The sequence below is a fragment of the Haemorhous mexicanus genome, chromosome 6, assembly GCF_027477595.1.
Source record: "Haemorhous mexicanus isolate bHaeMex1 chromosome 6, bHaeMex1.pri, whole genome shotgun sequence".
Taxonomy (NCBI): domain Eukaryota; kingdom Metazoa; phylum Chordata; class Aves; order Passeriformes; family Fringillidae; genus Haemorhous; species Haemorhous mexicanus.
The window spans coordinates 10,160,843-10,173,603 of record NC_082346.1 but is presented as its reverse complement, the minus strand read 5'-3'; the positions used below and the strand labels follow the sequence as shown (position 1 = coordinate 10,173,603).

The window sequence follows — 12,761 nt, the reverse complement described above, 5'->3', positions numbered from 1 at the left end:
AGAAGGAAAGGAGCTGATTTTATGTGAAACCAAAGGTCAAGTCTGAAACAGATAAAGGTCACAGGCAAAAAACCAAGGGAACCAACTACTCACATAAGCTTAGAGGAAAACAACACATCAGAATGAATGTGAGCATTAACTTGGACTTGTAATTACAGCCCTCCAATTCTAAATAACCAAACTCCCAGAACAATCTCCTCAAGTGACCTACAGATATGGATTCCTACACAATCATCTGGAGTTTCCAAAATGCAGAAATGTTATTTTCCTGTGCTTCTGTGAAAAAGTCAAGTTGAATAAAAAACTCACTCCATTCAGTAGCAAAATAATAATTCTTCTTTCGGCCCAGAGAATGTGAAAACATTTTTCCTGGCAAGAATTGCATTACATTCACACTTGGGGAACCCACAGGCAGGATTATTAAAAAAAGACACTTGGAAAGTGATGAGCATCCAGATTACCTGACACACACACAACACAAATTTATCTCTTCTCCGTATTTGTAGCTTGAGATGCATACACACAAGAGATTATGGTGAGTACTTTCTAATATATTTCAACAGACACCAGTCAGCTTTACAGACTTTAAGTGACTTAAGCTGCCTAAATTGCCTCAAGCAGCTTACACAAAGACCTCTGTCATATTCCTTTAAAAATGGAAAACTAAAATATAAATCCCCAAATTCAACTGTGAAGTATATTCATGCAGTTATGAGATGCAATGCTAACTTAGAGAGAGAGGAAAAATAAATTCCTAATAGGCACTTAAAACGTTCTTTCCAAAAATTCAAGGTCTCTTACAACACTCATAACTATAAGGGGCCTGCATATATTAAAACACAATGTGTCCTCCTAATTCCATGATCAAAACCTACAGTGAATAAAACCAACATTCAACTCTCCTAAATATATTACAGAAAGGATGAAACTAAGTCTTAGGCCAGTGGACATTCAAACACTAAAAATTTGTAAAGGGGTAGGGAACTGCATTCTTAATTCATACTTGTCTTAAAAAAAAAAAGAAAAAGGGATTTGTTTTGTTTTCTGGCATTGCAATTATGTAGCCACATTGACTCCTCAAGTCTTGCAACTAAACATGTTCAAAGCACTTTTTAGTTACACTCTTAGAAAAGAACAGAGGAAAAAAGTAAAAGGTAACAGAGGAAGAATTCTCTAAATACCAAAAGACACTACCTCTTGCACCAGAGACTACAGGCAACTGATGAGGATATACATGTGATGTTCACCTGGTTCTAAATATATATTTTAAATACTTTGTTTTGATTATAGTTCTTTCCACCTTATATACAGCCTGTTTTTAGGCTGCAGGTTAGACTAGAGCGCCCCAAGCATTAATAAACCCACTGACAGACATCTGTCCACAGTAACACAAGAGCAGGGAAAAATCACTTGCTCCTGTTTCAGGGCCTCATCCACTACCAAAACAAATAAAAAGCATTTCTGTGCAGTCACCAAAACACTCTTTCTACAAATAAATTAAGGGAAATAAAAACAATAGTTCCGGACTTCACCAAATCTGCTTGTTAAGGGGAGGGATGGGACATCACTCAGCAGTAAAACAGCAGTAAATTTCACCCCAAATTTAACAGCAGTAAAATTCACCCTCAAATACAAGGAAACTCAAAATGAAATGCAAATTTAAGCTCACTAAACAGCCTATTTATAATCAAGCAAATCTAAATTAAAAGCACAGTATAAACAGCAAGTTGCTAACAATAGGCAAACAGATGTCTGCTGGGCAGGGGTGGGATGTTTCAATAAACAAACCCAAACATATCCACATGAGAAACCAAGAAGATGGAACCAATGCTGGAGACGGTTCTCAATATACTCCTCTGCATCATTTAGGTGCAGCTACTCTTTTTTGCCCAGACACAGGTCATTATTTCAGACAAATTCATACTTTGAAGGTTTGGAGCAAAAGGTATCTGTGTCTGTGTCTTTAAAACAAAGAAATGCTAGGTAAGCTGAGGCTTATTGATAATGAGTGAAGAATTCTGAATGTTAACTCCTACCTCCATCTGACTTAAACTAGTGTAAAGCCAAATCAGTCCAGTAATTTACTAAGAGTAAGAGCCAAGTATGATTTAGCAACTGAAACTCAACATAGATGTCTGAAAATGCAACAGGAAGAATCCTGTTCATCTCTGCTGTCAGAATGGGGTAGGAGCAATGGAGGATGTGCCTGCCCTGACATCCATGTGAAACCCTTTGGCACCTCCAGCATTCCTGGGCACTCTGCTGAGATTAATGGCTGTTATTCAGAAGTCAGCAGCAGCTGCTGCCAGAGTAAGAAGTGCAAGCCATGGCACCACAGGGCTGAACATCTGGGAATGCTGCAAATGGAGCTGCATGGAGGTGCTGAAGAAATTTCAGCTGCTGCAGTCTGGCCAGGTCTTTGTGTGTTCTGCCACTGTGTTCTTCGTATAAGGTACAATTCAAAGCCTCATTTCTACATCTACAACATCCTGTATTACTCAAAACTTGTCTGGAGGAAATCCAAATACCACTATTCATAAAATAGCACTGAAATCCTTAAGTCCATCACTTCCAAACAATGCCAGGGCAGTCTTTGGGCCAAGTGTTTTGATATTTCTTACAGGTGAGGCATTGAGTATTTCTGAGATTGTCTAAGGAACATCACTCTATACAGACATACCTGAACTTCACTGACTAGAAATATGAGCAGACACACACCATTTTTAACTGAAGTGTGAAATAGTGACAGAAAAATTTACTAGGGATAGAAAGCAACTTTAACCTGCTGTTTGCTTACCTTGTAGAGAAAAAAATGAGGCATGATAAATTTAAGGCCACAAGATCAGAGGTGTAAGATTAAGCCAGATCTTAATATGTATTGCTTCATATTTGTATTGTATTTATTAGCTTATAAAATTAACATACATATTAAAATTTTCTTTCTGATAACAACTGCTGTGAATTCACGGACTGTGCTTTTGTTTGTGATAAGCACCAGAGTCACTGCAGATTAAACTCTGGTCTTCACCAAAACAAGCATCATGTTTTAGAAAACATCTACGTGAAATTTTATCAGCAAAATAACCCTGGCCTGCAAAACTTTAATAGCAAGTAGTGAAGTAACTTGGGCCTCATCTACCTTAGGTTCAAAATTAAACCTTTAAATACAGTTTTACAGATTAACTTACAAATTTGAAGCACACAAATCTTGAATTCTGTAGAATGCACTCTAAAAGGCACATAAAGGGCATAATCAAATCCACTAAGACCATCATTAGAATTATAACAATGTGTTTATGTTACAAAGCTCTTCAAGTAAAAAGTTAATGGTTTCCTTTTTCTGTGAAAAATTCTAGAAAGCATAAAATTAAGTTCTAGCACAGTACTTTGATTTCCTCAAGTTCATTTTCCAAGGTCAGAGTACAGTTTGACTAGGGTAATCTGTAATAGAGGAAACTCCCAGAAAACAAAGAGCATTGCCAAGAATCCAGTTATTTTATCAAGGCAGTGGTGATGTATTTCACTTCCAGCTGTCCACACTAAAAACCCAGAAAAAGTCAGCTTTAAGTAAATCACTTAAGTATTTACTTCAAGTAAGTGTAACAGATAAAGCACATCTATATAAGATTAAAATGCACTCCTCTCAGTGAATTGGACATCCATAAAAGCTGCCTTAACCCAAATAACTGTCCTAGGTTTATGGTGCTAGACTGATGCCTTGAGTTCCCAGCTGCCCACCACACTAAGAAATGTGACCATGAAATGTGCATCACTGCTGCAGGAAAAACTGCATTTACTTTTAGAATCTCAGAGGTGCAAATACTGATTTTGAAAATACTGCCATTTTGAAATTGATCACATACACTGTTAGTTACTTTGGAAATATATATATGGTGTATGCTATATACCAGTGTGAGCTTCTTTCTTACACACAGAAAACTCAGTGAATATAAGGAATTAAGCACAGGGATGCCACCAGAAATTGACTGCCTTCATAGCAAAACCAGAAGAGGCATTTTGGTATAGAAGAAATCAATCTGGCATTCCAGCTTTTAGACCAGGACTTCCCAACAGTCATCAAAACATTCTAAAACTAGCTGGTTCAGCTAAAGATCTAAAGCAGGAAAAGTACACATAGAAACAATTTAATTCAATACCTGTTAAGATAAAGTAGTCTACAATCAACTACAAAGACTTTTTACAAGCCAAGTCTGAGAAAGAAATAATGCTTTGGTTACAGAGTGATTTAGCAATTAATGAAATTACACAGGTCTTTGTACAATTAGTTAAATTGACCTTGCAAGTCCACTAAACTGAAAACAACTACTATGATAAAAAAATTATAATCTACACTACTATCCATTCTTCACTGAAAAAAATATAACACAGCTGTTATTTTATCAATTTTAAAGACTTTACCCTCCTTGAAATTCACAGCTAAACAACAAAGCATTTGAACCAGTAGTTCAAAAGAATGCTCAGCTTGAAATAATTAACAAAAAAGTTTGAATAGTTTTAAATATTAGTCACTGTGAAGTTTTGACAGTGAACACATTTTTTTTTGTCTCCCCTCATCAGAAATTTGCACCCGTGAAGTAACTGACTCTACTGTAACAACAACAAAAACTGCCCAATACAGCAGTTACTTCTAATGTAGCAACAATAACGAAAATATTTCTGATTTGTGAAAGCACCACAATCATTTGAGCTAAGCATCACTGAGGACAAAAGCAGCAGTTCCACAGGATGAAAAGAGTATCTTCCAACAGCAATCTACAAAAATCCATACCATGCTGTACGTTTACATAAAATTGCAGTAAAATTTCTCCCTCAACTGACTTGCTTTTCCAACAGATTTCACATGAAACCATGCAATTAAGGCATTCTTGAAAAAGGGAACAGTTTACTAATTTTCCAGAAATGTTTAGAAAGTGATGGTTACATACAAGTAGCCTGCTAGATTTAGGAAGGAAAGCTGAGAACTGAAAAGGCAAAAGGGGAACAGCAGAGTTGAGAGCTAAGATGATTCTGCTCAGCCACAAACTCAGGTCCAGTAGTCTGCCGGTCAGGCAAGTGGTTATTGGCCTCCATTAATGTAGCAGACCTGACACAGAGGATGAGGAGAAGCTACAATTATTGCAACAAAAAACCAAAGAAGGATGTTTGCCTGAAGCACATGATTTAACACTAGCAGCAGCAAAGGTTGGAAACTTCTGATTTTCATCATTGTAACAGAACTAGATTAACACATGTAACATTTTCATTTCCATCCCTCAGTAATTACCAGCACCAATTACCATACCAAGAGTCATACAGTGATTACATTATAATGAGAGCAGAAGGATTTAACACCACTGTTTGAACGAGTATAAATAGTAACTACAATATTTAAAGATATGGGAACATTTGTAAAAGAGACAGCATCCTTGTGCCACACTTGGGACAACAACCACCAGGCCAGAAAGCACAAGGCTGTCAACAGTTAATCAACACCTCAAAGCAGCCCCTGCTTTGCCTACAACCAAATGCTTCTCAACATGTTCAAAGTCCAATTGTATTATTTTTAACTCGAATGGATAAAACCCAAAGAGTTCTGCAGACACCAATCACCTTCCTAACTACGCTCCTTACGTAACAAACCTAGCACTGCAGGCCACGTGCATTCTCCACAAGGCACTAATTAGGAACTCCTAGCAGGACCAAAAAAAAAATCTCAAAAACCAAATCCTGACTTTTCAAAAACAACTAAACAGGTTAAACAACACACTCAGACTTCTATATTGCCATGACAACTCAGCATGCATTCACAAGGCAGTAGTCTTCAAGGTTTTAAATCAAAGTCGTTAATAGAATCAAAATGGTCTGTACGGAATTCACAGAATCCCAGAATGGTTTGGGTTGGGAAGAACCTTAAAGACCAGTTGCAAACCCCTGCTATGGGCAGGGACACCTCCCACTAGACCAGGTATTAATTCTTAAGTATATGAATGAATCAGGCAATTAAGAGATAGCATTTAAAAGTACTAGTTGCAGAAAAAAGTCCATCACGTTCTATTAAACAAAAGGATGCAGTTACCATTCCACATTTATGCTAAGCCAAGGAAATTCCAGAAAATGGGAAAGCAGACTGGAAGGAAAGGGCTGCTCTTCCTTGCTTCTGCACCTTTTTCAAAGTGAGCAAGCACCAAAAGATCCTTCAGGATAGATTTCCCTAAGACAACTTGACTCTTCAGTAAATCAAACATACAAAAAGCCAACAACACACCACAAAGAATACAAAAATCATTGAAAAAGCCCTTCCCTTCCCAAACGTTCTTACCTGTGGAAGTGCAGTATTGAGCTGCCTCTGCAAGGAATCCCTCTCATGGCCAACCTCATGCAGCTTGCCCTGGGTGAGGGCGAGCGTCTCCTGCGTTTCCCGGAGCGTTTCCAGCAGGCGATCCCTCTCCTCCAGCATGGACACCATTAACTGCTCAAAGTGGGAATCAGCATCTGACTGCAACGGGGAACCTGAACCGTGGCCTCCATTTCCCCCGGCGGGAATCTCGGCCTCGCTGATGGTTGGCATCACCTCACACATCATCTTGAAACAAAAAGAGACACAACAAAGGCCAGAAATGTCGGTCAAACGAATCTAAACAGGAACTTTGAGTGCTGCCTGTAATACCCACTTAGCTCTCCCCATGATAGCATCAGCAAAAGGCTGCCAGCACCTTGGTGTTTGCCACTATTTCATTAAGAGTGGAGAAAAGGTACAGTCAACTTAACCAAGGCTTTGCTTCATAATGAGAATCTTGTGACTTCTTGCAAAACCAGATTTTTGCAGGCTACATCTCAAACTGTGACTTCATTTTAATGGATTTATGCTTTTGTGAGGAGTAAACTGCTGCCGAGATCTTTAAAAAAAAAAAAAGATAAGGCATGCAGCCTGACACCAAAAATTATACACTTCACCCAGCAAATGATTACACTGCACATTTTGGGAAACATTATCTGCTTCTTCCACTGCATCAAACGTACAAAGACTGTATCTACAGCAGTGCTTTGAGCTTGTGTTGGCTGCAGAAGTTTTATGGTGGTGAAAGTGATGTATGGTAAATGAGTGGTAAATCCAAACAGTCCAATTCAGGAGATAAAAACATGAAAAGGAAGATAAAAAGCAAAAAATTCATTATGAAGTAGTAGCAGCTGTAAAAGCAAAAGTAAAGGTAAGCAAAAATAATTAAAGGCAGAAGATGAATACAGTTAACAATGCAAATGGGAGCACTGCACTACTGGAAGTGAGCACACTAAATTGGGACCACCTTTGAGAGACCCTAACAGATCCCTACCAGAGCTAAGGCATTAAGGTTTTAAAAACCATGGAAAAAAACCCATTTGTATAATCACTGAACCAACAACTAAGTTCTTCAGGCAACCTCTCTCAAAAGCACAAACCTACAAGAATGTAAAGCAAAATCAGAAGCAGATCCCCAAACCTCTCAGGTACCACAAACTTTGTTCTCAGCCTTAAATTTCACACTCACATCTGGAAATTTTAAAAGAACAATTCATTCTTAGTCTTACAGTGGGTCCTCTCCATGCTTTGAAAGATTCGGAACAATCCGAAGTGCTTTGTAACATTTTTATGCATGATAACGATAAGCCTTGAATTTTCTCCACTACGTTATTTACCTTGCTCAATAAAACGAAAAGGCTTGGAAAACAGGCCCCAGGCTTCCTGCAGCACCAGTTCTTCTCTGTTTTAGCAGTTTTCTGTTATCCCCAAAACCCTTTGGATTGCAAAGCACCCATCCAGCTCCAGTCCAATGACTGTTTAATCGAAACACATGAAAAAAATAATAATAAACCTGTCGAGGAAAGAGCAGATCCAGTAAAAAGCAGCAGCTTCAGCTAACTCGCCAAGTCCCCGGCACGGAAGAATGTGAAAATAAACTGTCTCAGCTTCCCATCCCTGTATTACTAGCCCATAGGTCCTGCAACAGCTGGGATAAAGGAATCATGTGCTGACCAAAAAAAAAAAAAAAAAAGTGTCTGATGCAGAGATGCAACAAGCTTCAACAGTTCATCGCTCATAAATTCCACTCAGGTCACAATCGCATTATTAAACAGAGTACAGACAGCAGGGAAAAACAGCATGAGCTTTCTTGTAGAGGATTTGGAAAAGCCTCCCTTCTTTTCTCTTCTATTAATTCCAACGGGAAGCTCTCCTTTCAGTTCCTTGCGTCTTAGTTCAAACATTTATAATCCCAAGAGCAAGGCGCTGGCGTCGCTTTGGAAGGCGAGCAGGGAGCGAGACCTGTTGTTTTCTCCGCACCAGTCCCGCAGACGATGCTCCGCAGCCGAGAGCGGGCAAAGAAAGGACCCGGCAGCTCCGGGGCACCGGCCCGGTCCCGCCGCTGCCCTTCCCTGCGGAGGGCCCGGCTAACAAAGCTGCGGGCGGAGGACGCGGGGCTCTCCCGCTCCCCCCGCCCGTCTCGGGGAGCACCGGGCCGGGCCGGCCTCCTCGCCTCGCTCGCTCCCCGCCGGAGGCCCCAGCGGCGCCGGCAGCCTGGCCGGCCCGGGCCCCGTGCAGCCCCCGCGGAGCGAGCCCGGCCGCGGAGGGCCCGGCGAGCTCGCCCTCGCTCCGGCCCCTACCGAGCGGCGGCGGCTTCGCCGCGCCGGGACAGTCCCCTTGGGCCGGGCCCGGCTCCGCCCGCCGCCGCCGCCTCCACGTCCGTGGTGGCCGGCGCGGGGTCGGCTGAGGCCGGGTGGGTGATGCCGGCCGCCCGGCGGTGCCGCCACGGCCTCAGGGGGTGGCAGAAACGCTGCGCGCCCGGCGAGCCGCGATCGCCGCCGCGGTCCCACCGCTCCCGGCCCCGCTCGCCGCCGCCTCCCGCCGCTCCCGGCGCGCTCCGCGGCCCCGCATAAATCAGTTCGGCGCCCACAATGCACCGCGCGGGGTGGCGCGGCCGCTCCTGCCCCACTCCCCGACGCCGGGGACCCGAGTTCGAGACCCGCTCTGCGCTGCCTGCCCTGGGAGCGATACCGCCGCCGCCCACGCTGCCCGCCCCGGAGGAAAGGACGGGAGAGCTGCAGCGCAGCCCCGGGGCGGGAAGCGTGCTTGCTGAGGACTGGGAACAGGGCAGGGCTGGAGCGGCCCTGCAGTCGCAGCCCGTGCCGGGGCCTGCGTGTGGCGGCGGGGCCCGGCCGGGCGCGGGCAGGGATCGCAGCGCCTCGCTGGGGCTCGGCTGCCCCGGCCCGCTCCTAGCGCCTCGGCCTGCCCAGAGCCCGGGACCTGCTCTGGGCACCTCGGTTCGAAAGGCTATGAGGGGCTGGAGCGAGTCCAGAGGAGGGAATGGAGCTGGGGAAGGGTCTGGAGCACCAGGAGGGCTGAGGGAGGTGAGGGGACTCAGCCTGGACAAAAGCAGGGGACATTATCACTCCATACATCTCCCTGAGACGAGGCTGTGGGCAAATTGGTCTCTTTTCCCAGAAAAGTGACAGGACAAGAGGGCATAGTCTTGAGCTGCTAAGGGATGTTTATGATGGACATGAGGAAGAATTTCTTCACATAAAGGGAGATTAGAGTTGGAATGAGCTCCCAGGCAGGTGCTGGGGTCACCATCCCTGGACATGTCTAAGGAAAGACTGGATGTGGCACTCACTGCCATGTCCTGGTTGACACCGTGGTGTTTGGTCATAGACTGGACTCAATGACCCCAGAGGTCTTTTCCAAGCTAATCCATTCTGTGATCCTGTGGAGCAGAGCTGCCAGGTCCTCAGCACAGTGAGGGGCGACTTCTCTGACATAGCCTGTTCTCCACAGGAAACTGGGTTTGGCTATGTGGGCTATTATTTTTCCAAAATACCATAGAAATGCTTTTCCACTTGCATTTCTATAGCTTTTACTCTCTTCCTGGAGCCTTCACCGTGCCCATGAGTTGAAAGTTGAAGTCTGCCAGGCAAAGCTTAGAAAACTCTCTTTCCTCTCTTTGCATTTGTGCTACCACCCTAAATAAAGTATTTGCATTTTGGACCCTATTATTGCTTTTGCAGTGGAAAGCTCTAAAAGGCATCAAGGGCCAGTTAGTCAGACAGAGGCAAGTCATGCCAACAAGCAGCAGTCCCCGCACAGAAGGTTTTGCAGATTTGTAGCTGGATCATGTGGATTAATTTGTAAACACAACATCTCGACACCTAGCACTGGATAGAAAGGATCACTAATGAGTCAATCTTCCTTTTCCACATACAAAATTCTTTACAAGTTTACTTCACTGTGCTCTTTCCCTTTGGTATCTGAGCCTTTAGAGTGAATTCAAGTCACATTTTTTTAGTTTTCCCTGTAAAGCTGTGAGGTTTAGATTACTTTTTGTTTTTCCTCCTGAAGTTTCTAATGTAATCCCATGACTTCCCATGACTCTGGGAACTGGAACTTTGAGGAAAAAGCCAAATATGATGAGGCCCATTCAAACCACAAGTTCTGCCAAATATAGATCAGCACAGATTTAGTGCTGAATGTCTGAATAACTGAGGTCTGACTTTTCAATGTAGAAGGAGTAGCAAAAAGATTCCTAAATGAATTGTTATGATTCAACATGTACATAGGTAAATGCTTTTATTTATAAGCTTTGATCCAGATTTTCAGCAGATGAAGAAGACTTCAGGCTAAGCAGCTGCCAGAGCAGCATTTTCAAAATAACCTGCTCCATCAATACCAAAACAAGGCTGGAAAATAAAGTGGAGTTCATGGCTGTGTGAACAAACACCATTCCACTTCAGCTCATCACACATGAAAAATGAAAATTAATAATGTTAGTAGAAAGACTGATTTGATTTGTGTTTAACATGTGAGTCAAATGGAGACTCTGTGGATGAAAAGGCAAAAGGTTAAAGACTGTAATGGGCACAGAGTTGATAATCTCTCTCAAACTGGACACTGCAATATATCCAGCCTGATTAACTGATCTTAGAGCCAGGTCATGTGGAATAAATTAATTAACCTCAGTATTCATGTAGATCCTAAAACATGGAATAACATTTTCTCTCAGTCTGGGATGCCTTGGAATGTGTGTTTTTCTTTTGAAACTAAGTTTGGTTTTGTCCTTAAATAGTTAAAACTAAAAAATGAAGATTTCTACCATGCTATAATCCTGCTTCATTATGAAAGCAAAGAACCTAGCACACCATCCTGAATTGAGAATAAAAATGGAGGAACTCCATTTTAATTAATTTTCACTTCACCCAGTTTGTTAACAAGGCACAGACACTTGCATTCAGCTTGCTCATCTCTTCATATCCGTGTTTGGATTTCCTATCTGAGAGGCAGGGGGTTTTTGCTGCAGACCCTGCTCAGCCTCACCTTTATCTCTGTCACCTTCAAATCACTCTGTACACCAGTTTAAGAGGAGGGTGGAAATGCCAGTGGTTAGGCACTTTCTTGGGAAATGAGTTTCAGCCTCAGGTGGGAACAGAGTTCCCACAGCATATAAATGTCTGCTACATGAGAAGGAGGCACTGTAAAGAGCCAGGTATTTTTTGATGCCCAAAAGGATGGCTTAGTCCAGGAGGGAACCTACATCCAGAATATCCTAGCTAAGGAATATGCCTCCCATGTGACATACTGCAAATACCTTCCTTAGGCACCACGCTCTGTGAATACCACACAGAGCCCAGATTGTGGATACAGCAGAGTTGCTGAGGTGCCCCAAAAATATTTGAAAGGCCTGACTTTAAAGCTGATTGCTACTCCCATGTGCAGTCCACCAAAGCTGGGACCAGACCAGCAGGGAAGAGCAGGTCTTGAAATTCTAGAGAAAAAAAGTGAATAACCAGATCTTTGCATAATGCTCCATGCTCCACAAAATACACGTGGAATGATAAAGTCAGAACTCCCAGACTTTGCAAATACCAAAATATTTCTCAGTCCTATTTACATTGTAGTACAAGCAAAACCATTTCTTTTTGTTTTCCTCCTGGGCACGTAACCAAGGATATACCATCCAACATGAAGAGCACCAGCAGCTCAGATCTCTTTAATTAAATGAGTGTGATGTCTCTTTTGTAAGTTCAGCAAGAGGTCTGGCTCCCTGTCCATGTCATTTAGTGAGATGTAACACTTGTGGATGTGTCTGGAAAGAGCCCCACATACATCAGCTGACAGCAAAGTAATCAGTCCAGAGACCCAGGTTAAATCTCTCTCCACTCTTTGCGTCTCAAAAACCACACGCTGAAATTCAAACAAAGGCTGTTAAAAACGATTTGGCGGGGGGGGGGGGGGAAGGTTTCCTTTCCTGTCACATGATAAATTAGATCCTAATGTTTATCCAAGATCAGCAAAGCAGCCAGTCTTTCCTGCCAGCCCGTGCCGGGGGTGAGCAGTGGGGTCGGGCCGGAATTGCCCTGCTCGCGGGCTCTGAGGACAAACACCTGCTGCCCACCGCAGCTCTGCCCGCTGAGGGCTTCACGCTCCGCTTGTGCCCAAATTTCCTTTGTGAGCCTCAGAGCCACCCCACGCTAGCACAAAACCTCTGCTGAAAATAGTCCAAGATCGCCTACGCAGTCTTTTTTCCCCTCCCGAGTCGAGTTGATGGTACCTTATTTACTCTTTGTCCTTTACAGATGACTTAATGACTTAGCAGCAAAGTGCATTTTGAACACATTTCAGGCATTTCAGACCGAAATGAATAGATGCAAGAACAGGATTTTTGCCAGCAGCACTGATTATCCTTTTGTCAGTAGATAAACGTGACCTGGACCGTTCTGTTGCCATAACAAAAAGT

At 43.1% G+C, this 12,761-nt stretch overlaps 1 protein-coding gene across 4 annotated transcripts in view; it reads right to left on the bottom strand.

The window, feature by feature from the left end:
- Positions 1-8,431, bottom strand: part of PPFIA1 (PTPRF interacting protein alpha 1) — a 55,069-nt gene extending 46,638 nt beyond the window's left edge. The window contains exons 1-2 of one of the 4 annotated variants that reach the window (XM_059848425.1): positions 7,675-8,431; positions 6,320-6,583 (exon numbers count right to left, since the gene is read on the bottom strand). In XM_059848425.1, the coding sequence (XP_059704408.1) occupies positions 6,320-6,583 (264 nt within the window). In that variant the 5' untranslated portion in view covers positions 7,675-8,431. The remainder of the gene's footprint in view (positions 1-6,319; positions 6,584-7,674) is intronic. The other 3 variants (XM_059848424.1, XM_059848427.1, XM_059848426.1) reach the window with 3 other exon arrangements.
- Positions 8,432-12,761: the final 4,330 nt, after the last annotated feature.